Source organism: Myotis daubentonii, chromosome 8 (genome assembly GCF_963259705.1).
Source record: "Myotis daubentonii chromosome 8, mMyoDau2.1, whole genome shotgun sequence".
NCBI classification, from domain to species: Eukaryota; Metazoa; Chordata; class Mammalia; order Chiroptera; family Vespertilionidae; genus Myotis; species Myotis daubentonii.
The window spans coordinates 84,349,793-84,377,573 of NC_081847.1; the positions used below are offsets into that span (position 1 = coordinate 84,349,793).

Genomic DNA, 27,781 nt, shown 5'->3' on the forward strand with positions numbered 1-27,781 from the left:
TCGGTTATTTATGGGCTCCCTTTCTCACATATAAAATAATGACCAAGAGGACATTTAAATAATACAGTATAAAACAGTGGAGGGAAAATATTTGCAACTTACCCAAACTATGATTAACAGGGGAAAGAGTAGTAGGAGATAGTTCTGCCGGGGATCCTGAAATAAAAGAAGTTAATTTAAAAACAGATATGAAGTATTTCCAGAACTTCTGACCAAATAATAAAATAGATTATAACTAAGCATCACAAATAATAAATAATTTACATCCCAAGCATTATAAATATACAGCTGCTTGGTTCTGGTAGGCTAGCTCAGCTGGTTAAAGTATTGTCCTGATAGGCTAATAAGGTTATGGGTTCGATCCCTGGTCAGGGTAGATACAGGAATCAACCAATTAATTCATAAATAAGTGGAACAAATCAATGTTTCTTTCTCTCTCTAAAAATCAATAAATATAAATTTAAAAAGATACACAGCTGCTTTATGTTAGTGTAATTTTGGAGGCTTCAATATATAAAAGGTAAAAAAGGCGTAAAACAGCCCTAACCGGTTTGGCCTAGTGGATAGAGCATCGGCCTGCGGACTGAAGGGTCCCAGGTTGGATTCCAGTCAAGGGCATGTACCTTGGTTGCAGGCACATCCCCAGTGGGGGGTGTGCAGGAGGCAGCTGATCGATGTTTCTTTCTCATCGATGTTTCTAACTCTCTATCCCTCACCCCTTCCTCTCTGTAAAAAATCAATAAAATATATATATTAAAAAAAAAGGCATAAAACAGTCCTAGCTTCTAGTCACAGAGTTCCCCTTCCCAAAGGCATCCAGTGTATTTTTCCAAAAATAACCTATGTATCAAGTAAGTAAATATATTCTCTTCTGTGCCCCCTGTTCTTTATATACAAATGTAATATAGTTCTTAACTTTGCTTTTAAAAGATTGAAAGATTGCAATGACTAATTTGCACATTTTGCATACTTTCAATTACACCTGAAGGACAGACTCTTAAAAGAGAAACTGCCAGGTCAAAGGGCCATGGTTCCATCATTTTCATAGATTTTGTCAAAACTGTCACCTATAGAGCTTATACTGGTTCGCATTCCCGGTAACAACAAATGGTGAGGGGACGCTCATGTTATTGTTAATAGATAAGAACATGGTCTTAAAAAGTATAGTTTTAATTTGTGTTTCTCTTATAAATGACATTGAGTAGCTTTATACTTATTTATATTGTATTTCCTTTTTGTGAATGGTCTGTTCTTTTCCTTTGTTCTTTTCTCTATTGTGGTTCTAATCACTTTTCTTACTGACCTATAGAAGGCTCTTTATGTATTAGGCATCTTAGTTAGCCCTTCCATGCTATGAGTTGCAAATATTTGATTGTTTTATGACTCTTCACCCTAATTCTGATTAAGCAGTAGTAAAAAAAAAAAACTTATGTGATATAACTTACCAAGCATTTTGAGATTTATCACACTTTGTTAAAACAGTGGTAACAATGGATATTCTTGTTTTACTCTTAACTTTAAGAGAATACTTCTAGTATTTTCCCATTAAGTATAATGCTGGCTTTGATAATGAGAGAGGTAACATTGCTTATTTGGGATTTTTAGATCAATACTTCCAACCAATACTGGTCTGCATATTTACATTGCAAGTGCAATATATACTACTTCATAATTATAATCTAGAAGCTGTATGCCTTTCTTATGCTCTGTAACAGTTTAAAGAGCATTTTAATAACACATTCCTTAGTAGTTTGATAGAGATTCTGTGTCAGATTGTTTGCAGTTAAACATTTTCTAGGGTTTATTCTAAGACATTTCTCTATTTCTTCTATGACAGTTGATAGCTCTATTTTTTGGAGTCAGTTTGGTAGGTTATATTTTCTTAGAAAATTACTCTTATCTTCCAGTTCTAGGTAAGCAAGCTTTCTCTAATCAAGAACATATGGGGAGAGGGCACAGATATACAAAATAAGAAAAAGAAGGTAGAACTGCAGACACAGAAGAAAAAAAGCAAAAAACCAAAAAAACCCACAAAAAAACAAAACACAAAACCACTCAATACCACACAACTAATTTAAATACATTTGTTGTAAATTTGTTCAATAGTTATATATAACTAGAGGCCCAGTGCATGAATTTGTGCACTATCGGGGTCCCTCGGCCTGGCCTGCAGGATTGGGCCGAAACTGGCTCTCCAACATCTCCTGAGGGGTCCCAGATTGTGAGAGGGCACAGGCCAGGCTGAGGGAGCCCACTGGTGCACCATCGGGGCCAGGGAGGGACACGGGAGGTTGGCCAGCTGAGGAGGGACTGTGGGAGGGCTCCAGGGCGTGTCCGGCCTGTCTCACTCAGTCCCGATAGGCCAGACCCCGGCAGCAAGCTAACCTACAGTTCGGAGTGTCTACCCCCTGATGGTCAGTGCACATCATAGCGAGTGGTTGAGCAGCCTTAGCATATTATGCTCTGATTGGTTGAACGGCTGACCAGACACTTAGCATATTAGGCTTTTATTATATAGGATTATAAATTTTGTTTTCTGATCATCATTTTCTATACCTTTTGGAAAAGTTATATTAAAAAAAACATGACCAACAGCTCCCAAGCTTCACATATATAGCAATGGCATAAACGTACAATAAGACAGGTCAGACCCCCTTGTGTACCTCTCCTCCCCACACTATTATAACCATGACACAAAATACCAGGCAGCACAAGTAAAATGGTAACCCCAATAAAAAACAAACAACAACAAAAAAAACAGATGAATAAAAAAGAGAACAGATGAAAATTTTTAGAATTAGAAAAGCACAGTTTTCCATAACAAAATTAAGTTCTCAGGTTCTTTATTTGTTCCTCATTTTGAAAAATCTGTTGGCAAGTCCCAGCAGGTACAACTAAGAAAGGTCAAAATATATTTAGAACAATAAAATAAAACTCACTGCTGTTTCCTGAAGCTGTTATAAAATAAACAAAGCTACTATTAGACATGGAGGAAACTGCCCAATTTTTAACTTTTTAAATACTTATCAGAAATGACCAGTAGTTACATTTCATTAATATAGACTAATAGGAGTTCACTCAGATGTGATATAAAGAATTTAGGAATTACAAAAAGAAAGGTTCATTATAATCATACATATATGGATATATATACATAGATATATATAAAGTTTTTAAAAGTTCAATTAAGGTAACAATTTATTAACTAACCAAAGTTTTTTGAAACATTTTTACAAACACAGGTTAACTGACAATTAACCTACTAGTTATTCATATATACATATTGTTACTAAGGTCTGGAATTTCCTATTATGAGAAATAAAAAAATATCCTATTTCACTGGTTTGAATCATCGGTTTCTGTTACTTTTAGCTAAAACATCTACAGAAATGCTTGTGCATGTATCACTGTATGCCAGTTCTATGTTACTCTCTAGTATTATCTTATTCACAACACCCACCATCCAATCAAAAAAACATGAGAATGTAAAGTAGAAAAAAAATGATCCAGAAGCAGACCTATATATAAATCAGATACTGAAATTATCAGATTAAGAGTTTAAATGAGTCCCTAGCCAGTTTGGCTCACTGGATAGAGCGTTGGCCTGCAGACTGAAGAGTCGAGGGCTCCATTCTGGCCCTGGTTGGAGCTCATGTGGGAGACAACCAATCAATGTGTCTCTCTCATATCAATGTTTCTCTCTCTGTCTCTACCCTTCCCTCCCACTTTCTGAAAAACCATGGAGAAAATATTCTCAGGTGAGGATTAACAACAACAAAAAAGTTTAAATGAAAATTGTAAAACTGAAAAATAAGATGATCTAAAATGAATTCACTATTTTGGTTTAACAGCAGACCCTAAGTTAGACTCACACACACATTATCACTTGATTTTCACCAAAGAATCCAAGGTAAATCAACAGAAAAATAAAGTCTCCAACAAATGATACCAACACAACTAGACAAATGTCTACGCAAAGGAATGAAGAGCAGAAATGTGTGCAGTAGTTCCCTAATTCACGGTTTCACTTTTCGTGGTTTCAGTTACCTGTAGATAAGAAGCATCCCTCTGCCCAGCATATTCACACTATATACGCTACCCACCCATTAGTCACTTAGTAGCTGCCTAGGTTATCAAATGGACTGTTGTGGAATTGCAGTGCTGGTGTTTAAGTAACGATTATTTTACTTAAAAATGGCCCTAAACAAAAGAATACGGATCAACCAAAGAGAAGCCTTAAAGTGCTTCCTTTAAGTGAAAAGGTGAGTACAGTAAGATATTTTGAAGAGAGACCACATTCAGATAATTTTTATTACAGGATATTGTTATAATTGTTCTATTTTATATTAGAGGCCCAGTGCACAACATTCGTGCACTGGGGGTGGGGGGGGGGTGTGTGGGGGTCTCTCAGCCCAACCTGCACCATCTCCAATCTGGGTACCCTCAGGGGAGCCCTCTCCAATCCGGGAGTTTCTGTCTGTCTTTGCAATCATATGAGTGAACTGTCTGAGACCCCAAATCAGTTTGGTTTGTTGCTCACAGAATAATAGAGGCATTTTTTTTTTCTTTGCTTCATTGGTGGAGATTTCCTGGAAGTTTTAGGATATCTTCCCTTTAATTTTTCCTAGACACTCTGATTTTACTTATGTCTCTCATCTTTGCTTTCCCTCCATTCCCCATCACAACAGTAACTTCCTACAGGCTCACTTTGCTCTAGTGTCTAGGGCAGCCGTGGGCAAACTACGGCCCGCGGGCCGGATCCAGCCCATTTGAAATGAATAAAACTAAAAAAAAAAAAAGACCATACCCTTTTATGTAATGATGTTTACTTTGAATTTATATTAGTTCATACAAACACTCCATCCATGCTTTTGTTCCGGCCCTCCGGTCCAGTTTAAGAACCCATTGTGACCCTCGAGTCAAAAAGTTTGTCCACCCCTGGTCTAGGAGATCCGTCTGCCACCAAAACTACTATTCCCAGAATTCCTGGTGCTCCCCGTGATCTTGGTTTTCCCTTCCTGCTCTGTCTCCGTCCCATGGCCTCCCACTCTGACAAGCTCTCCCTCTTTGCTCTCCGCCCGGCACCTGTGTATGCAAAATAACCCGCCAGCTTTGTCTGGTTAATTTGCATACTCACTCCTGATTGGCTAGTGAGCGTAGCAGAGGGATGGTCAATTTACATGTTTCTATTTTATTATATAGGATTGTTGTTAATCTTTTACTGTGGCTAATTTACAAATTAAACTGTATCCTAGGTATGTATGTATAGGAAAAAAACATCTACACTAATAAAAGAAAAACATGGTAATTGGCGTACGACCGCTACCCTTTTCATTGGCTAATCAGCAAGATATGCAAATTAACTGTCAGCCAAGATGGCGGCCGGCAGCCAGGCAGCTTGAAACTAACATGAGGCTTGCTTGCCTCAGTGACAGAGGAAACCAACGTTCCCCGCCTGCCTTGCCGGCCTCTGAGCCTGCAGTTTCAAACATTGTAACAAATACCGCCGGGCTTCAGCCAGCAGATTCGCAACATTGTAAGCAAAGGCCAGAAACCTACTTTCAGCTGGAGGCCTAAGAGCTGGAGCCAAGCCTCAAGGTAAAGCTGGCCCAGAATAAAAAAAGAAAAAAAGGAGCGGTTGGGAACTTCAGTCACTCCCAGCCTGAAAACAGCCCTCAGCCCCTCACCCACGCTGGCCAGGCACCCCAGTGGGGACCCCCACCCTGATCCAGGACACCCTTCAGGGCAAACCAGCCGGCCCCACCCATGCACCAGGCCTCTACCCTATATAGTAAAAGGGTAATATGCCTCCCGGCACCGGGATCAGCGTGACAGGGGGCAGTGCCCAAACCCCCTGATCGCCCTGCGGCTCTGTGTGTGACAGGGGGCGGGGCCCCAACCCCCTGAGCAGCCCTGCTCTGTGCCTGATAGGGGGGAGCTCCCCACCCCACCCCCCCCACGGGCCCTGCTCTGTGTGTGACGGGGTAGAGCCATAATCTCCCCATCGGCCCTGCCCTGAGTGTGAGAGTGGCGGCGCCCCAACCCCCTGATGGGCCCTGCTCTGTGGGTGATAGAGGGCGGTGCCCCAACCCCCTGATGGGCCCTGCTCTGTGTGTGACGGGGGCAGTGCCCCAACCCCCTGATTGGCCCTGCTCTGTGGGTGACGGGGTGGCACCGCAACCTCCCCATCGACCCTGCCTTGAGTGTGACAGGGGACGGTGCCCCAACCCCCTAATTGGCCCTACCCTGAGCGTGACTGAGGGTGGCATCACAACCTCCCAATCTGCCCTGCTCTGTGCATGACGGGGCGGCGCCCCAACTCCCCAGTTGGCCCTGCTCTGAGCCCGACCAGGGGCTGCACCTAGGGATTGGGCCTGCCCTCTGCCACCCGGAAGCAGGCCTAAGCCAGCAGGTCGTTATCTCCCGAGGGGTCCCAGACTGCGAGAGGGCACAGGCCGGGCTGAGAGACCCCCTCTCCCCCCCGAGTGCACAAATTTTTGTGCACTGGGCCTCTAGTCCTATATAATAAAAGACTAATATGCAAATCGACCAAATAGCGTAACAATTGGTCACTATGATGCGCACTGACCACCAGGGGGTAGATGCTCAACGCAGGAGCTGCTCCCTGGTGGTCAGTGCACTCCACAGGGGGAGCGCCACTCAGCCAGAAGCCAGGCTCATGGCGAGTGCAGTGGCTATGGTGGGAGCCTCTTCCACTTCCTCAGCAGCACTAAGGATGTCTGACTGCCAGCTTAGGCCTGCTTCCCATTGAGCGGAGCGGGCCTAAGCTGGCAGTCAGACATTCCCTGAGGGCTCCTGGACTGCAAGAGGACACGGGCTGGGTTGAGGGACCCCCTCAAGTGCACAATTTTCGTGCACTGGGCCTCTAGTAGTATATATAGGGCTCTGTATCATCCACTATTTCAGGCATCATTAGGGGGTCTTAATTCCTGCAGATATGGAAGGACTAGTGTATATTCATTTTATTGTTCTTGCCACACACATTTCAGCTATATTATAAAATAGGCATTTGTACACCAATTGGATCCTTGTGGTCTTTTGTGTCTGGGTTCTTTCACTTAATGCTTTCAAGGTTATTCCACGTTGTACCATGGATCAGTACTTCATTCCTTTATATGGTTGAACAATAGTCCAATGTATGGATTTAATTTATCCATTCATTATTTGATGGAAAATTGGGTTGCTTCCACTTTTACATGAACACTTGGGATACAAGTTTACCATGGGTGTGTACAAAATTACTTTTCAATTTTCTTGGGCATATATCTAGGAGTGAGCTTGCTAGGTTATATTGTTATTCTATAATTTAATTTTTGAGGAACAGCAAATTTTTCCAAAGCAACTGAACTATTTTATACTTCCACCAGAACCATATGAAGACTCCAACTTCTCCATATCCCCATCAACACTTGTTATTATCCTTCTCTTTTTATTATGACCACTAGAGGCCCAGTGCACAGATTAGTGCACAGGTGGGGTCCCTCGGCCTGGCCTGCAAGGATTAGGCCAAAACCAGCTCTGCAACATCCCCTGAGGGGTCCCAGATGGCGAGAGGGTGGTTCTCAGGTGACGCACCCTGGAAATGGGCTCCCTCCTCTCTGGTTCAAGGTGCATCACCCCTACGTTGAGATGTTCCTGCATTGAGTGTCTGCTCCCTAGTGGTCAGTGCACGTCATAGCTACCGGCCAGTCGGCAGGTCACTTAGCCCTTTATATATATAGATTCCAGTAGGTGTGAAGTGGTATGCCACTAGCTTTCATTTGTGTTTCCCTGATGGCTATCATGGCATTCACTTTTAAATGTAGAGTAGCAGTTGACCATCATGGGGCAAACAGGAACATGGTTGATTCAGGAATATAATTCTTCAATATACAGGTGGGTTAGAAAGATACATTTGAAAAGCCAAATATCACTTGCAGAAAGACATTTGCATTTCCAATAATCATTAGATTATCTATCTTTCTTGGTTATCTACTACTCTGAACACCTGTAAGTATGATTAGCTATAGTAGAAGCTTCCTTACCTGGAAATCTAAATAATGGAAGGATTTAAACAACAGAATTATTGTAAAAGCCTGCCCACCCCAACTTCCCCCCACCGCCAATGTTAATTCATTTAAGAATAACTTAGATTATCATAACTGCAGAATGCTTTACTATAAACTGTAGAAATTTGTCAGGTTGTAATTTTAAGGTGTCCAATCCTTAAGATACTGACAGGTTGATATGGATCAAAACAGACAATTACAATGACATCTATTTCACTAGCAACCTATTAGTTCTGGTGGATTATACATTATTACATAACAACTGTTTTAAAGCTTTGAGGTGCATAATATTTATTATATATTGAAACGTATTCTCCATTGTGTTTGGAATCGATAGCTGAATTAATTAGAAAGTAATTTCATTAGGTGAGGTACAAGATACTTTTTGTAAACTGTCTACTATAATTCAGAACTCACTCTTATGTTAAAAGAGCACTGAAAGATGAGTCACATCCCTTACTTCCAATTTCCTCTGAAAATCTGTTATTGGGCCAATTATGAGCTTTCATCACAAAGATATTTAATCACAGGATAACTAAAACTTTCAACAGAATCACAGAATATTTACAAAGAGAAATAACCGAGTGTTCTCAAATTCTTATTTACTCTAACAAGAACAAATTTTACCAATTATTCTGCTGAGCAGCATATGTTAATTTTTCATGGACAACAGGGTCCTTTGATGGCTCAAATATAATTAATTCAAGATAAAAAATTTTTTTGATGTGTCCCAACTTCTCTAAATTTAAGAGTTATGAATAACTCATGTGAGTTTCAAATAAGGCAAAAATGGTTATCTAATTGCTAAGGTATTTTGAAAGATTTTTTTTTTTTTTTTACCTGTATCCATACTTTGGTTCAACTGTTGATCACTTGTTTCTCCATCTTCACTGATATATCCAGGAGGTGGTGTTTCTACAGAAATTTAGAACAAATCAAGTACAGTTACAATTTAATCTCACCTTTTCTACCAGCTACCAAAGATAATCCAACGAAACGCTCTCTCTGATTAACAAACATAAATGTTATGTAACGTCATTATAAAAAGCAGTATTGGATACTAAGAACTTAGAATTCAGGCTCTGGTCCAAACCTTATAGGCAAAACCTTAAAGCCTACTTGAAATACAATTGAGCTGTTTGGGCATATTTTCTTAACTATTATTTACATATCTGGCTCATTCTCCTATGTATATTTTCTGGGGCAAGAGCCAAAAATATAACTTCAAAGATACCTCAGTTCTGGATCAGTATATTTCAAAGACATTAGTACCTACAATGTGTTTTGCTTTTTTTTTTTTAAACTAATGGCCACCATGGATGAGTATTTAGATGACTAAAGGAATCTCCCCCTTGCCCCTCAGCCTCACCACACACACACACACACACACACACACACACACACAAACAATTTCAGATTATAGAGTAATACAGGCTTACATCTTCCACTAAGTTTTATAGGACAAAATATGGTAATATACTTCAGGACTGGTCTTGAATTCTACCAAAAAGTGTATTTCTCCAAAGATTTCTAAGCAGTAATTCCTGAATATTAAAGCAGAAAATTAAATTCAAATACAGATTACTGCACAAAACGGAGGCAAAATACTCCCTGAAAATAAATAAGATTCCAGTGTGCAATTTCCAATATGTTTATTCAAGAGGCATATGAATACCCGAATAAGCTTCATGTAAAATAAAAACATTTATACAATTTTAACAATTACAATTTTGAATGAAAAATAAGTTTAAATGATTATCAACAGTTTAATATATACATTGCTGGAAGTTTTAAGCAATTCAAATAATGCAGACACATACTTTAAAAGAATTCTGTAATTACATGTGGAGGAGAGAGAAGAGGATTAATGGTTTTCTTCATTAATCTTTTTTTTTTTTTTAAATATATTTGTATTGATTTCAGAGAGGGAGAGGGACAGATAGAAACATCAATGATGAGAGAGAGTCATTGATTGGCTGCCTCCTGCACACCCCTCCTGGGGATCGAGCCCACAACCTGGGTATGTGCCCTTGATCGGAATCGAACCTGGAACCCTTCAGTCCACAGGCCAACACTATCTACTAAGCTAAACCGCCTAGGGCTCCTCATTAACCTTTTCAATCTCCCTTCAATAAGCTAACTACAAATTTTAACTTCTTAATATCAAACTCTTAAGTGTCAATACCCCAAAATTTTTAATACTGAAATTCTAAGAATACTTTCATATGTTCAAACAATGAAGAACATGAAAGAGTAATATATAACCATTATGCACTATTTCAAAGGTTAAAGGTGATAAAATTAAACAGAGCTAAGCTTTGCCAGTCTAACTGCCTATGTCTCAAATTCTAAGTAGAAATACTTTTAAATACTTTATCCTAGTTTATTTTTCACCATTTTTATCTGTAAAATAATAATAAAGTCATTAGCATTTTGGAAAAAATATTAAATTTTCTTTAGAAATGGAATAAAAAGCGAAACCTTAGGTTTTACTATCAGTCAGAGCTGGGTAAACCCCACTGTCCAAAAAAACACAAATAGGTACATTTCATTTTTGATTTCCTTCTTTGTAAAATACCCAAATCTAAACAAATAGAGAAAACACAAGTCCAAACATCTCCACAAATGAAAGCCACTAAGCATGTTGATTAACATCCTTCCAAATAATTATTGGGTACATGGTCTTGTAAGACTGTATGCTTACTGGTACCTCAGTTTCCTAATATTGCTAAGTCCCACTTCAAAGACTTAAAATTAAAATGGCTCTCCCTCTCCTCATGCCACACACACAACTCTAGTTTCAGCAAACTCTCTCTAGGAAATGTCCCGTTTTAGTCCTATTTCCCCATCATCCTAGCCCTCATACTGCATTCCACTCATCACGACTTCCTAACTTAAAAAGTTTGTTTCCTAGCAACCCAAAGAGCAGTCTTAAATTCCTATTTTGTAATAAAATAGTAATTAAAGAAATGCACATTTAAACAATCAGAAGATACTTTCTAACTTTAAAATTAACTATTTGGAAAAATCCTTATGTTTTAAAAATTGTCTTCAATGAACAGGCATTATCTTCATGATGAAACACATTAAAGAAATGTTTTAAGTGCTTGAAAATCTAAGTTCCTTACATATTTTCAGTTGTATAAAAAAAATAAGAGTGGGATAGAAGAATATTGCAAAAAGAGAAAAAAATTAACACCAAAAAATCCAATGTATACATTGGATTTAATCTTCATCCTGGTATACCTTTAGTTACTGCTAAAAGGGGGAGGGGCAGAAAAGTAAGAAAACATTAGTTGTTCTCCTAAAAAAATTGTGAAAAATTAAGGGTAGGCAGCTACCGTATCATGGAATATGTTGTTAGATCCCATAATACAATAATTAAGGCAGAAGTTACTGAGGCCCAGATTAAAAAGAACTAAAATCTCCCACAGAAATGTTACACCTCTCTTAAACATTATCTATCAAAGTAATTATTTGGTCAATTTTTAATTACATTTGTTTCAGGAATAGTTTTTTCCTGTATCATTTATTTTGCTTACATTCTATATCTCTCTTAGCTTCAACAACTAAGATAAACTTACTAAGATCTTTTCTTTTCTGCTTCTCAGAGTACTTTGATTAAAGCCACTGCAAAAGAAAATGAAATATAAAGTAAAACTTTTCTCCAGACAAAAATGTTTAATGTACGAGTTTTACACATTTCACAAAAAATAATCACCCAATAGATCATATTTTTCTATTTAAAATCCAAAAGAATTTTTTAATAAGTCAAACCACAACTTACTAATACTTGAAAGTTTATGAATAAAATTTGTATCTATCCCAATTTTAGGAGGTTCAGAAAGCAAAATACCTGGAATGTAATTACTCTGTGGCTCAATTCCCGCTGGGAAATTAGTGTTTTCTGGAATGGAGTGGGTATAATCATCCAGAGGCGGTAGTTCTGTTAGGATCTCAGTGTGCCGTGGTACTAACACAGGAGGCAAAACTAAAAAGTAAAAACAATCCAAGTTAATGGCAAGGAGCAAGGGGTAGGGAACAGGACCTCTATTAAAAGTTTTCACACAAAAAAAGAAAGTAGCCTGCTTAATTTTTAAAATTTAGGGTCCACCTATTTGGTATTATACAAGTTATAATTTCTGATTATGATTTTAACTTACCATATAGTTCACAATAATTTCCAAGACCCAATTTACCTTGTACTTTTCGGTACTAGGTGATCCTGGTAATATTATATTACCATGAAAAGTTAAAAAATCCCCATTAGAAAGGTTGCAAAAAGATTTGTAAAATCAAATTTTCTAAAAATACAGCTATAGTCTTAAAACGTTTCAAGTTCACAGCTAAGTAAAGGTAAGTCTTTCTATATGAGTTTTACTAAATTGCTTAGATAGGAATAACGTCATTATTCCTTAACAACAACAACAACAAAAAAACCCAGAGAGCAAAATGACTGAAAACAGTTAATGCAGCAGACAGGTAAACAAATTCATCAGCTTATTTCTAAGCAGACTGGAATTTCCTATACTTCGATGTGAACTAATATGCTATTCCAAGAAACCATCTTTTCCACTAAGTTATATTTTCGATAAAATATTTTTTTAATTGTAAAGTATTTTTAATGACCACCAAATAATATACTGAATTTAAGGTAATTTATTAGAATCTTACACCAAAATTTTCCTGGGTCAACTAAATATAATGAACACCTAATATACTTAAGTTCAAGCATTTAATTTTTTTAAAAAACCTACTTTTCCTACCTGGTGTCTCAACTCTCTGGTAGTGGTAAGGGTTTACACATACTTCATCCTTTTTAAGATTAAAAGCATATTCGCAGTTTTCAATTGCTTTGAGTTCATGATGACTATGAAGATCAGGCCAGCGCCATAATCGGCAATATATAACGTGTGGCAGTCCTTTCCGATGAGATACCTGAAGACGACCATCAAGAGACCTATTGGGAAGCAAGGGGAAAAGAAAGGTGGGAGCTTTAAAAAAACAGAAATAGTCAAATGGACTAAATTAGTACAATAAAAGCATAAAGAAAAAAATGACAGACATTCAGTTAGTTTTAGTGAATACAAGGAAGAAAAATGTACTGAATAATATACTGAATTTAAGGTATTTTATGGATCTGATATAAAAGAAAGCAGCAGCTCTAGCAGATGTTTCTTAAAACATGTTACACAAATGACTTCAGTGTCAGTGAATGGATAACCATTTGGGAAAACTAGATTTTAAGTGTATTATATAGTTACACTTGAAAAACTTAGTCAACTTTTATCTTTAATAAATCAAACTGTTATTTAGGGATTCGTTTAGGGGCATTAATTCTGTAGGTGACTGAATTATCAAAAAAGGAACTACTGTGAAGAATGGTAAATACCAACAATGATATAAAACTTACTCAAACTAATGTAACTCATTACCCAATTGTGATTGTATTGAGTACGGGGAGGTATTATTTCTATAGCTCACACATAAATGCAGATGGTGATGAGTATGATGAGATGAAATGGACAAATACCAATATGTTTAAAAAGAGAATGAGGTGATTAAAAAAAGATAACATAAAAAAACAAGTTAGCCTTGTGTTGTGTTCAGTAATCAATTATGTACTTATTAGTATACAGATGAGATTAGTATACAAGAAATGTAGCAGACCTGGTTATGTATCTATTTAAAAATTAGGCCAACAACAGATCTCAAACTGAAATGAGAATATAGTTATCAGAGTTTCTATTCTTTAGGGGATTCAATAATTTAAAGATTCAAAATTAGAATTTCATTGATCAAAACTTCAACTGAAACATTTAATAATACTTTTAATATCGGCAAGCAGGTATTTTAAATGCTATGCCTTATTTTACATTAGGGTAACATCCTAGGCAAAATTATATTAAGCAACCCCACTATAGGTCTTCCAAATACCCCCCGCCCACAAGATTGCTAGGATTTGACAGAGGGCAGAATATTCACCTGGTTTGTTCAGAGAAGCTGTAAAGGCCTGTTGTATCCCACTGATCTATCGTATTTGGTGTACTCAGTCCCCAAATTTCAGAGCAAGTGCTGTGCATAAATTGAAAAACAAAAAATTGATGTGAACATGGAAGCATGGTTATTCAAAATACCATGATGTAAAACATGAAAAATGTACAGAATACTTCCTTCACTGAGAAAATATACATTGCTTCATGTTTTCACAGGCATTTAGTACTGATTTCTATATTTTCTATATGAAGGAAGCCAATAAAATGGAACATGTGACTCCAGGTAAGTTATGATTATGTTTTTAAAATGTGAACACCAATGCTCTCTAGCTTAATGAAATCATACCTATAATGTCCTTTTCAATTTCCTCTACTCACAACAAAAGATCTAATACCTATGTCATTAGCCTTACTAACAGTGCTTCATTTTATAATCCAGTTTTTAAAAAAACTTATGTAAACACAAATGTCAACTCATATTTTAAATACAGGAAAAATCCCAATTAAAACAGACATATATCTACAGTTAAGATTTTCAAGTTATATGAAATACTTATATATTCAGTTTTACAGAAATTATTGGTCTTTTATCACAACAAAGGACAAGAAAGTAGATTTTGAAATCACTCTAATGTAGCATACCATCTTAAAAGTTTTAAGAAATTTCTATAAGGACTAAAGATATGTGAAAGCACCAAATTCTTAAAAGATAGTATGAATATGAAAACTTTGTTGTATCTAGTTTTTTGTTGTTGTTTTTTAATCAGTATACCCGAAAGCCACAGAGCAAAAAGAGCTCAAAATTTTTCTCCCACATTCCTTTTCAGAACCTGGGCAGTCTAGAGATAATTTTTCCTGTTTCCCCTGTTACTATTGCATTTCACAGTAACTTCTCATCCAGGGGAGAAGGGAAGAAGAGGACCTTAAAAGCTGTCTAGCATGAACTCTTAACCACCAAGTTGTCTCAGGTCCTAAGTTTTACTTTAAAAAATTAGAGTCAAAAAAGGTAATTAAATTCCAGATGTACACACTACTAATGAACACTTCAAAGGCAATAGTGAAAAGTGCTGTCTTCCTGTGGCTGGGCAGCACACATCCATCACGTGGGGTGCTGGGCCTCTTGCATAACCACTGGGACGCAGAAACATCTCATGCCATGCTTTGGGGCTACAGTAACTGTAATTCTAGACAGTTTAAGAAAATGTATTTTTGGACCCTGTCCAGCACCTGAGATATTTTAAAGATTCTCTGGGTTCTTAGGCTGCAGACATCTATCTTTCATTTCCCAAGCTGCAAGTCAGAAAAAGCCCAAAACCTGGAAGATAATTTAGACCTTTTCTTCCCCCGACCCCTAAATGTGTACTGACTAAAAAACGGTAAAATAAATGGTTCTTTTATTTAAGATAGTTGTCAAATAGCTACTGGAACGATATAGCACCATGTAGTGTAAATTACAATAAAAGCAACTAAACTCTAGAGTCTTATGAATCTAAATTTAAACCTCAGAAGGAACAGGATACAACTTACTCTTCTTTCTTGGACAATAATTCAAGAAAGGTAATTAACCAAAGATCAGACCAAGGGGCTATTCTGCTCTTATGAAGACCAGGCTGAACATTTCACTCCAATAACTCTGGGACTGACACAAGAACCAGAATCTAAAAGGGCATGAAGAGCTAAAGTTGTGCTTTATTCAAGCTTTATTAAAAACATGCAATCAGTTTAGAGGCAAACAGACCTAAATCCCAACTTTAACTCTGATACTTTCCAATTGCCATCATAGGGTATTAAGCCTCAATTCTATCCACTTTTATATCTCTCTCACAAAATTGGGAAGTTTATTTAAAAATAAATTTACATCTACTTAGTAAAATTTTTGCTTGGTTATATAGGAAAAAATATTTTTAAAACGAATTAATATATAATAAAATATACAAAGCACCTAGAAATAATGTAACTATAAATGTGTCAAAACTACAGAAGTAACATTTTAATTAACAAAGAACACAAAAGTAAACTGAACAAAGAAAAATACATCTTCCTACAAAGACAACACCATAGTGACATCAATTCTGCCCAACTTATATATTCAATGCAATCTAAATTACATGTTAGTAAGTTTTTAACCCAGACAAAATTATTCCAAAAATAACATACCAAAATAAACAAGAATGACCAGGAAAACTCTGACAAAGAAGAATAGAGACTGGCCCTACCAAATTCTGGAACGCATTAAATCCTCAATAATGAAAGCATTATGCAATTAGCAAAAGAATACACAAGTAAAACAGAAAAGAGTTCTGCCTTTGAGTATAGCCTTTATTAGGCAAAACTTCCTTTGGATAAAAAGGATAGCCTCTGAAAGTAATAAAATCAACTATTTGAAAATATAATAAAATCAACTACCTGAAAATAGTTGATACCAAAAACAAATAAAAATGGAAATCAACCTTTGTAAGAGAGAAAACATATTGGATGAGAACTGCTTTTGTGGCTTTGTACAACCAGTGGCACCCACAGTCTAAGCTAGGCAGGGTAATTAGACCTTAAGCAGAAAACTGCGTTTTACTGACCAGCAGAATCAGACAAGGGAATTGGAAGGGGGCTGGAAAAAGAACAGGAAAATCCTGTAAGGAAGGAGCCAAAGGGGGAAAAAACATCAATATATGTGTGAACTCTGCCCAAATCCTTGTTGACGCCTAAATTACACATGCAGGAGAGAAGGTGGGAGACTGCTGAGAACCATCACTTGGAAGTCCGAAAGAACTCAGCTGAGATTTAAACTGTTACTTACATCAGAGGCAAACAATCTGGACAGTGAGGCCACCCAAAACTATCAACACTCTTCAGAGGAAGATAACAGAATTTAGAGTCTCTACAATGTTCTGTCCCGCAAATCCACTATAAAACCACAAATTACTAAACATGTGAAGAAATAGGAAAATTTTACCACTTAGTCAAAAGAGAAAAGAGCCAGCAGAAACAGACCCCCACCATGAACTATCAGACAAGGTTTTACAGTAACTATTATGAATATGTTCAAGGACTTAATGAAGAGATGGGAAGCTCAACTGAGTAATAGGATCTATAAAATGAATCAAATGGGAATTCCAGAACTGAAAATTACAAAATCAGAAATAAAGAATTACCCTGACTGTTGGAAGAAAGAAGAGACAGTGACTTTAAAGATGGATCAATAGAAATTATCTAACTAAAAAAAAAACAAATTAAAAAGACTGTATAAAAAAATAAACAGTCTCAGTAACTTGCAGTCCAGAAAGAGGGGAAGCAAGAACAGACCAGAAAAAAATATTTAAAATAATAATAGCTGTAACAGTTTACAAGTATGTTCACGTTAGAGTCTCATGCAAAGTCCTGCAGTTATCATCCTATATAATAAAAGGCTAATATGCAAATTGACCAAACGGAGGAACGGCTGGTCGCTATGACGTGCACTGACCACCAGGGGGCAGACACACAAAACAGGAGCTTCCCCCTGGTGGTCAGTGCGCTCCTTCAGGGGGAGCACTGCCTAGCCAGAAGCCCTGAGCCAGGTTCACAGCTGGTGAGCACAGTGGCAGTGGCGGGAGTTTCTCCTGCCTCTGCGGCAGTGCTAAGGATGTCCAACTGTCAGCTTAGGCCCACTCCCTGTGGGAGCTAAATTGGGTCTAAGGCGATCAGTCGGACATCCCCAAGGGGTCCCAGACTGTGAGAGGGTACAGGCCGGGCTGAGGGAACCCCCTGAGTGCACGAATTTCGTGCACCGAGTCTCTAGTTATATATAATAAGAGAGGGATATGCTAATTAGCCTGGATATGCTAATCAGTCATGACCAGTATGCAAATTGACCATCACTCAAACACACAAGATGGCCACCACAAGATGGCCAACAGGGGAGGGCAATTGGGGGAACCAGGCCTGCAGGGGAGGGCAGTTAGGGGTGACCAGGCCTGCAGGGGAAGGCCGTTGAGGGTGACCAGGCCTGCAGGGGAGGGCAGTTGGGGGGGGCGGGGACCAGGCCTGCAGGGGAGGGCAGTCGGGGACGATCGGGCTGGCAGGGGAATAGTTAGGCGTCGATCAGGCTGGCAGGGAGCGGTTAGGGAGTGATAAGGTTAGCAGGCAGAAGTGGTTAGGGGCAATCAGGTAGGCAGGCAGGCAAGTGGTTGGGAGCCAGCAGTCCTGGATTGTGAGGGGGCAGTCGGACATCCCTCGAAGGGTCCCAGATTGGAGAGGGTGCAGGCTGAGCTGACACCCCCCCCCCCAGTGCACGAATTTCATGCACCGGGCCTCTAGTATGTATAGAACATAACTTCTTAAAGGCAGATTATCCCCTATCAACTCTGTAACTTTCTTGCTTACATAGACTGAATTAAAAAAAAAAAAATTCTGGTTGGAATAGCTATTAAAATTATCAGGATACTAATATGCCAAAGAAGTCTGTATGGCCTACAGTGTATTAATTAATCATGGACTTACCAGATGGCTTGGTAGTAAACCTGGCAGAAATCCATACAGAATTTCCCTAGTATCACTTTTACAATATCAGTAAAATTAACATATTAAAGCTTTTTTTCAGCTAATAAACTGACTTTTGAAAACTGAAGTTAAAACTTTAAATCTAGTGTACAATTTACCAACTATTACATGCGTGGTATTTTACACGCACATCTACATTAACATTTTGCACTTTGGTTCAAACAGACATTATATTTGTTAATTGACATTCTTTCTGTATTAAGGACATGTATATGTATTCATGTACTTGTTATCAGGATATGAAAAAGAAGCAATGAGAAGAACTAAGTTAAAGAAAGTAACACTGGCTTTGAAGGCTCATACCACAGAATCATATAAATCATTTAAAAAGTGCCCCTGTTCCTGCCATATTTGCATGATTTAATACAGCAATTATGTCTTAATAATTTATTATTTTTCATGACCTTCTAGCCTAAAGAGTATATTTCTTCTACAAATCAAAAGGAGCAAGAATCTAGGTTGTCACTGTGGAAAGATTATAAAGCATGCTGAACAATGAGTAAAATTAAAGGGGTTAATAAATTAACAGAATGGTATACACAAAAGAAACTTCATTTGAGTCTTCAGATCTTTATTACTGATGTATTCATGAAATATGAACATCTACAAAGTAATTTGTAACTACTCATCCATAATTATTTCTACTTACAACAAAATAGTACTTTCATTTTAGATATGACTAAATAATTCAGAAATCAAGAGCTGATCATGATAATAAAAGGAAATCTCTATAATTACATGTCCTATATCTATGTCTGTGTACTTCCTCACCACTATACAGCTGAAGGATGGGGAATGGAAAACAAGAATATGCCTACCTTCCGATAGTTTTTTACCTTCCATCACCAAGAAAGAAGCTTTGGGCACAACCCTGTCCTTAACAAATTAGCAAAGATAGAAGTAAACAATTAAACTTTCATTGGCTACAGGAAACTTACCTCAAAATTTCCAAACTTATTTTAAGCATTTGTTATGTACCTGGAACCATTCAAAGTGCTTTACATGTATTATGTGATTCATACTCACATCAACCTAAAGTGAATTAACAAGACTGCTATTTTCAAATAAAGAAATAAAATAACTCAGTCACAGAACTATTGAGATAAGAGCCAGGATTTATATCTGGCTGGCTTAAGAGCCTACATTTTTCAAGGTACACTTCTGCAAAATGATGGCTAAATTTCAAACTTGTATAGGAGAATGTAATGACTATTATTTTATTATCCTTGATACTCTGACATTTGGTATTAAGAGAGATTGCTCCTCTCACAGCTAACTTCTAGAGAGAGCAAACTCTTTTTTGATAAGTTTTGTAAAACCTTGAGATATTTTATTAACAACTTACTTGCAATTTTAAGTAAATAAGCTTACATTAAATCCATTTGCCATCATATTTTAAACAATTTTGTTTAAACTATGGTTTGGATTTATCCATAATATACCTTTTTCACCCCATTCCCTACCCTTTACAGTCTACAATTATCTTTAAAGACATTTTGTAATTAAGAAATCACTAATCATCTAACATAATATAACTATTGTACTACTGAAAACACAGCAAACTTTATAAAAGTATATGGCACCAAACTATAGTGTAAGAAGCTTAAATTTTTTGATAGACACAAGCAATATTAACAAATCTACATTTCTACAATATAAAAGTAACACAAAGTTAGACAAGTAAGTTTCTAAGCTTCAAGGAACTTTTGATGGTAAAACACAAGATAACGTAAAGGACAACCACCACTTTGCTTTCATAGAGTTAAAGGGTAGAAAAATACCTTTTAATGATGAAGTAGCCTAGAATATGAAAAAGTCTCTAAAAGGCTACAAAAAGGAGAATAGAAAGTAAGGAAGAGAGATCTAAGTTGACCTCCACAGTTTAAATACCCATGTCTGTGAATTTTAATCAGTAGGTTGCTACTTACTATGCTTTCTTAAAAGACAGGATTGCATAGCCGTACTCTCAGGCTCTGCTCTGTCAATAATCTCTCAGCAAAGGCAATTTGAGCCTTAGGTGAAGCTGGGCAAAAATATGGCTCCATTCCTTCTGGATCACATCCCTTTGATGAGGGAGACAACATACTCTTAACTGCCTCCACTCTTGACAGTCTCACAACCATTTTCCTCACTGCAGCCAGATGCTATACTTAAAATTAATCTAATTTCTGAGTCTTCTTTACCTAAGACTCTTCAATGAATCCACCCTCACCCAACCATATTCAGGTGCAGTGTAAACTCCTCAACCCAGTGTAGTTCCTTATAAACACATCCATAAACTCACTCCTGCCATGTCTCCGCTCCCACTTTACACTCCCAGGACACAAACTAACTTAGAACCCTTCACCAGCCCTTCCCTACCACCACACTCTCAATACCACAGTGCTACTCTGGATGAATTGGGATTCTTCCAACGAAATTCCTCCCTTAAATCCATCAAAATTCAATCCAGGCACCAATCTTCCTCCAGAAGAAAACTTTCCACAAGCCACAAAGTAGGCAAAGTTCCCCTCCTTTGGACATAGCTCCCTGAGCAAACATCTTTCATAACACCTACTGCACAAAATTATCTCTCTTTTTTTGTATTTTTAAAGTTTGTCTCCCTTAACAGAAAGTGGCTCAAGTGTAGAAATTATATTTTAACTTCAATGAGGAAGAGCCTATCATACATGTAGTGGCTATTTGAAAAATGTTTACTGAATTGAAATGCTGGGTGCTACACAATGAAAACTTAACAAACATAGCTTGACTTATTCTTAGCCAATTCATTAGCAAGTCCTATCAGTTGTAATTCCAAAATACATGCCAAATTCATTCACTTCACATATGCTCAGCCACCGCGCCAGTCCAGCCTGCCGAATCTCATTTAGATTCCTATAATAGCCTCCTAATTTCTCTGCTTCCAGACCCACCATTCATTTTAAAAGACACACACACACACACACACACACACACACCACAATCCCCACCACCACCGTGTCCCCAGCAGTCTTTGTAAAAGCGTATGTAAAAAATCCTCTAAAAGTGGATTTAAATTTTAGAAATCCATTAAAATCCTTATATGCTTTCTATTAATTTTATTCTAAAATTCAAACTCCCACAGTGCCCTACAATGCCCTATATGATCTGACTCCTTCCAAGTTTTGTACTCATTCTGTATTACTCCAACTCTATGGGGCTCCATTACAATAATTTTCCATCTCAGAGTCTTTATACCAGCTCTTCCCTCTGCCTAGAAGACGCTATCCTCAGCTAGCTTGGTACTTCTCAAAGTTTAGGTTAAAACATCACAATCCAATCCAAAGCGGCTTTTTTTATCCCTCAATCATTGTCTTTTTTGCACTCATTAGCAAATTATATTTTCCACTTATTTATTGTATATATCAATTCCTCAAGAGGGCAGAAACTTGGTGTTTTGTTCATCACTGTATCTCCCTCCATGTGCCTAGAAAAAGTAGCTTGCACACATCAGGTACTCATAAGCATTTGTAAAACAAAAGAATAAAACAAGAAAAATGACTCTTATTTAAGATATACATGAAACAAGGTAAAAAGAAATGAATAAATAATCTACCAAACAAGAAGGAAACATTCTACTCTTAGTATTTGCAAGTAGATAAGCTGGGTGTTACTGGATCTATTATCAACAAGCACCCAGAGTGTATTTCCAAAAGCTCATTGAAAACATGTCAAGTAGAATGGTTTCATGTGCTATACCCATATGCCAGCCCATGTGCATGACACGGCAAACAATCCTTTTATGCAGACACTCCCAAAAGCCCTGTAACGTACATAAAAAGGAATGAAACACTTAAAAAACATCTACTACAGTCTTTAAAAAACAAACAGTATTTCTCACAGTGGTACTTATCTATAAATTATTAAATTGACACTAAAACTTGACCTCTTACTAGATAAGTAATGGGTCCTTTCAATATAAGAGGTAGGTCTTCAAGACATGTCTAACATCTAAGAAGCTGCCTTACATACTGTACTCTTTTAGAAGTAACACTACAACTCAAACAAAATAATACATAAAATTCAACACAATGGTAGTAAATGGTAGTAGCCTCTTTCAACTCCTTTCTGAGTGAAGTTTTAACCAAGGGGGAAGAAATGTGTCTAGCAGTACTGCACCAGAGATAGAAAAGCACTGAATCTTTACTCAAATGTCATTCAATCACAGAAATTAGATAAAACCCATGGAAGCATTTAGGCAACAAAGGCAAATGAAGACAGTGAAGATAAAACTTAATATAATGGAAGTATTTTATTTTGCTTGATTAAACCTCACTGTTCAAGAAAATGACTTGTAAAGTAAGTCTAAAGAGTACAACAAAATTAATACAACAGACTAAAAATAGCTGTCCTATTCTAGTAATTACTATTTACAGGTGACTTGAAAGTAACAAAATTTCAATAATTCTCCTTCAGATTCCTTTAAGGAATTTTCAACAGGATGACCATCAAATTTCTGATCTGACAACACTTACCTTGGTATGGTGACACATTTAGTATTACAATTTTGAGTGGTGATAGCTTTCTCAAGCTCATCTAATCGTCCTGTTTTTTTTAGCTTCTTCACCAAACTTTTAACTGCTTTCTCACACCACTTTTCTTCCTGTCCATTCTGCTCTCCTCCACCTGCTCCTCCGGATCCACCAGCTGATTTCTTCCATCCCAGCAGTCTCTTCACAACTGGTGGAGTGAATGGCAAGATGGACGACATATTCTTACAAAAGGCAGCAATCCACACTAAGGAAATAGCCTTCCTTTTCTAACCTAGAAAAGATATGGAAAAGGTATTTAGAGGGGAACTTTAAAATCAAGTAATTACTTCAACATGGTATCAAAAGCAAATTACAAAATGAGATAGAAATTCAAATTACTACTTTCACAACGGACTTTTCAGAAGTTCTCTTCTTCACCCATTAAAATATCTTAACTAATTTAAACAAATTATGAAAATAGACCCTTTTACAAAAGACACAATGTTATGAGTAAATATAATAATTTTACAAATAAAATATTTATCAATACTAGACCAGTTAATCACTATTAATACTATATTAACTTTTAATAGTGTCAATAATCAAAATACTTTCACCAAAAGAAAAGCTTCTTCTCACTTTTTAGAACTTCAATCGAATTTTCAAAACATTTCACAGAAATATTTTTTAAAAATATACAAGCCCACTCTCCCCAAAGTTTTGAATTTTCATAACTGACTTGGTATCATGAAACAAAATCTAAAGTTATAAGAAGGGAAAGTGTAAAATATATAACAAGAATCCTATATAATAAAACACTAATATGAAAATTGACCGAATGGCAGAACGACCAGTTGCTATGATGCGCACTGACCACCAGGGGGCAGATGCTCACCGTAGGAGCTGCCCCTGGTGGTCAATACGCTCCCACAGGGGGCACGCAGCTCAGCCAGAAGCTGGGCTCATGGCTGGTGAGCACAGTGGTAGTAGCCTCTCCTGCCCATGAGGCAGTGCTAAGGAGCCATGAGCCCGGCTTCTGGCTGAGCAGCGCTCCCACAGGGAGCGCAGCAGCGGTAGCGGTAGCCTCTTCCACTTCCGCAGCAGCGCTAAAGGACCCCTTGGGGGATGTCCGCCTGCCGGCTTAGGCCCGCTCCCTGCTGAGGGGTCCTGGACTGCATGAGGGTGCATGCCAGGCTGAGGGACCCCCCAACCCCCAGTGCACAATTGCCGGGCACCAGGCCTCTAGTAAAGAAAGAAAGAGATATAAAGAAAAGGTTTGGGACCTGGCCTGTGTGGTTCAGTGGTTGAGTATCAACCTATGAACTAGGAGGTCACGGTTCCATTCCCAGTCGGTGCACATGCCCTGGGTTGCAGGCTTGATCTCCAGTAGGGGGCGTGCAGGAGGCAGCCGATCAATGATTCTCTCATCATTGATGTTTCTATCTCTCCCTCTTTGGTTCACTTTTACATCCCTTGAGAAGATTTTTAATTAAGCTTCTTTTAAAAAATATATTTTCATTTTTAAGTAATAATGTGCATAGTGAGTATAGTCAAATATAATTGCTCTTCTCACACCAAGATACAATTTTTTAAAACCTTAAAACTTTTATTTAATCTTGCTATTTATAACTCAGTATAGTAGTCTCCCTAACCACCCCACTCCAACCCCTCAGACCCAATCTGCAGTTTCACTTTCCAGGACTTCAGTTACCCACAGTCAACAGTAATCCAAAATTATTAGATACATGATTCCAGAAATAAACAATTCATAAATTTTAGGTTGCATGCCATTCTCAGTAGTGTGAGGAAATCTAGCGCTGTCCCACTCTATCCCACCCAGGATGTGAATTATCCCTCTCTCCAGAATATCCACAATGAATACTGGCCCACCCCCTGGTCAGTAGCTATCTAGGTTATTAGATCGGTTATCAGAAAGAGTGAAAGAGAAAGATAAAGAAACCACATTCATATAACTTTTATTATAACATATTGTTATAATTGTTTTATTTTTTTATTTTTTTTAAAATATATTTTATTGATTTTTCACAGAGAGGAAGGGAGAGGGATAGAGAGTTAGAAACATCGATGAGAGAGAAACATCGATCAGCTGCCTCCTGCACGCCCCCCACTGGGGATGTGCCCGCAACCAAGGCACATGCCCTTGACCGGAATCGAACCTGAGACCCTTGAGTCCGCAGGCCGACGCTCTATCCACTGAGCCAAACCGGTCAGGGCTGTTATAATTGTTTTATTTGATTACTTGTTATTATTGTTAATCTCTTACTATGTCTAATTTATAAACTTTATTGTATTAACTATGTATAATAGGGGAAGGTAGTACGTACACACACAAGGCCCGATGCACAAAATTCGTGCAAGGGGCTCAGCTTCATCCGGAAGGTCATCCGGACAATAGTTCTGCTGTTTAGTGTAATCAGCATATTAGCTCTTTATTATATAGGATGGAGAGAGAGAGAGAGAGAGAGAGAGAGAGAGAGAGAGAGAGAGAGAGAGAGAGAAGGAGAGAGAGAGAAGGAGAGAGAGAGAGAGTTCAGTACTACCTGTGGTTTCAGGCATCCACTGGGGTGGGGGGGGGGGGGTGTCTTAGAATGTATTCCCAATGGATGAGGGGGGGATTACTGTAATAGACTTATAATGGTATCCTTTAAAATATCAAGTTTAGGTATTATCTGTTCATTTTTCAGTGGAAAATGAGGATTTACACCACAACCACTCACATTCCTCCAACCTTTAAGATAATTAACTCCCAATTGTAGTTCTGTGCCTGATGAGATTAGCAGTAAACTACTACTTAATCATATTTCCCTTTTTGTACAACTCTTTTCCCCCTTGAGTTAATTACCTTCGTTTTTTATTGCTTAGTTTTCTATGTACCTACCACAAATTTTTCCCATACTCTTCACGAGCCCCTCAGTTAAATTTTAATGCTGATGACTTTAATTTCAAAGTAAGAGACAAGATCACTGACCACTTGAGGACAGAACTGAAAAGTTAAGATTTGAGATGAAAAATATTCAGAAACCTAGTTCTGAGAAATACTATAGAAAATCAACTGAAATAAATGTTATCAGGTATTTACCAAACTACACATTAAAAAATAGTCGATGATGCCCTGGTTCAGTGGTTCTCAACTTTCTGGCCCTTTAAATACAGTTCCTCATGTTGTGACCCAACCATAAAAAATTATTTTCGTTGCTACTTCATAACTGTACTGTTGCTACTGTTATGAATTGTCATGTAAATATCTGATATGCAGGATGGTCTTAGGCGACCCCTGTGAAAGGGTCATTCGACTGCCAAAGGGGTCGCGACCCACAGGTTGAGAACTGCTGCCCTAGTTGGTTTGGCTTAGTGGATAGAACGTCGGCCTGCGGACCAAAGGGTCCCAGGTTCGATCCCAGTCAAGGGCACATACCTTAGTTGCAGGCTCCTCTGGCCCTGGCCCTGGTCAGAGGCAACTAATCAATGTGTTTTCTCTCACATTGATGTTTTTCTGTCTTTCCCACTAACCCTAATAAAATCAATGGAAAAATATTCTCAGGTGAGGTTTAACAAAAAAACAACAAAACGAAAATATCCATGAGAGGAGTTCCATTCCTAATCAGGTTATAGAAAAATCACAATAGACGATCACTTTCACCCTAATAATTGAAACAAGCCAGATAAGCTACAAAATCATAGTTTTTCTGAACCCATCAGAGAGCTAAGGATGCAAAGCAACCTAAGTGGAATTAACTGACAGAAGAGAGGCACACAGGTGGTTTCTTTCCTGAGGGAGGGGCTCAGGAGGAATAGTTCCACCATAAGAGAACAAGCCTACCTTTAATAAATCTTTTTTTTTTTAATATATTTTATTGATTTTTTACAGAGAGGAAGGGAGAGAGATAGAGAGTTAGAAACATCGATGAGAGAGAAACATCGATCAGCTGCCTCCTGCACATCTCCTACTGGGGATGTGCCCGCAACCCAGGTACATGCCCTTGACCGGAATCGAACCCGGGACCCTTCAGTCCGCAGGCCGACGCTCTATCCACTGAGCCAAACCGGTTTTGGCAATAAATCTTAATAGTAACATGTAAGCTGACAAGACATATTAGAATTCCACAGATTTCACAGAGCCAATCACTCATTCCCACAGGTCTTCACCAAAGTGCTTAAAAATATGACCAAGATTGGGGGACCGAGCTGGAAAGCTGAGAGAAACCCTAAGAAGCTTATCATCTCCCTTAAATGCAATAAATCTGTCCTCTGATGGGAGGAGAAGTATGGGATGGGCAAAAGTGAAAACAAAAAATCATTCCAAAAAGAACCATTTCCACCCAGATCCTCTGCACATTACCAGGGCAGGGAGGTTTGCTGAGAGAAAACCCTGGAAGACATTACTGGTAGAGAGGTAGGTTATCACAATGGACACAAAAAAGCCTGGGGAGGGCTAAAGAGTACAAAGAACTCCAGAATGACCAAAGAACAGACAGCTAGGCTGTAAAGCAGAGAAAATGCCCAAAGGTCCCAAAGCTGATGGCTCAGATATAAAGCACAAAGAAATAACTGAAATTACAATCAGACAACAAATCTTGCAGAAAGTGAAAAGCCCTAATCCTGCTCTCAAGGCACTTAAAAGAAATCTAACTAAAGTTTCAAAAAAGCCCAGAACTAGCTCCACTATTCA

At 37.9% G+C, this 27,781-nt stretch overlaps 1 protein-coding gene across 5 annotated transcripts in view; it reads right to left on the minus strand.

Moving 5' to 3' along the window:
* Positions 1–27,781, minus strand: part of SMAD2 (SMAD family member 2) — a 70,584-nt gene that overhangs the window by 18,626 nt on the left and 24,177 nt on the right. For 2 of the 5 annotated variants that reach the window (XM_059707242.1, XM_059707240.1), the window contains exons 3-8: positions 23,095–23,383; positions 14,055–14,144; positions 12,836–13,029; positions 11,926–12,060; positions 8,910–8,984; positions 103–156 (exon numbers count right to left, since the gene is read on the minus strand). In XM_059707242.1, the coding sequence (XP_059563225.1) occupies positions 103–156; positions 8,910–8,984; positions 11,926–12,060; positions 12,836–13,029; positions 14,055–14,144; positions 23,095–23,330 (784 nt within the window). In that variant the 5' untranslated portion in view covers positions 23,331–23,383. Of the gene's footprint in view, positions 1–102; positions 157–8,909; positions 8,985–11,653; positions 11,700–11,925; positions 12,063–12,835; positions 13,030–14,054; positions 14,145–23,094; positions 23,384–27,781 lie in introns of those variants that run through there. The other 3 variants (XM_059707243.1, XM_059707241.1, XM_059707244.1) reach the window with 2 other exon arrangements.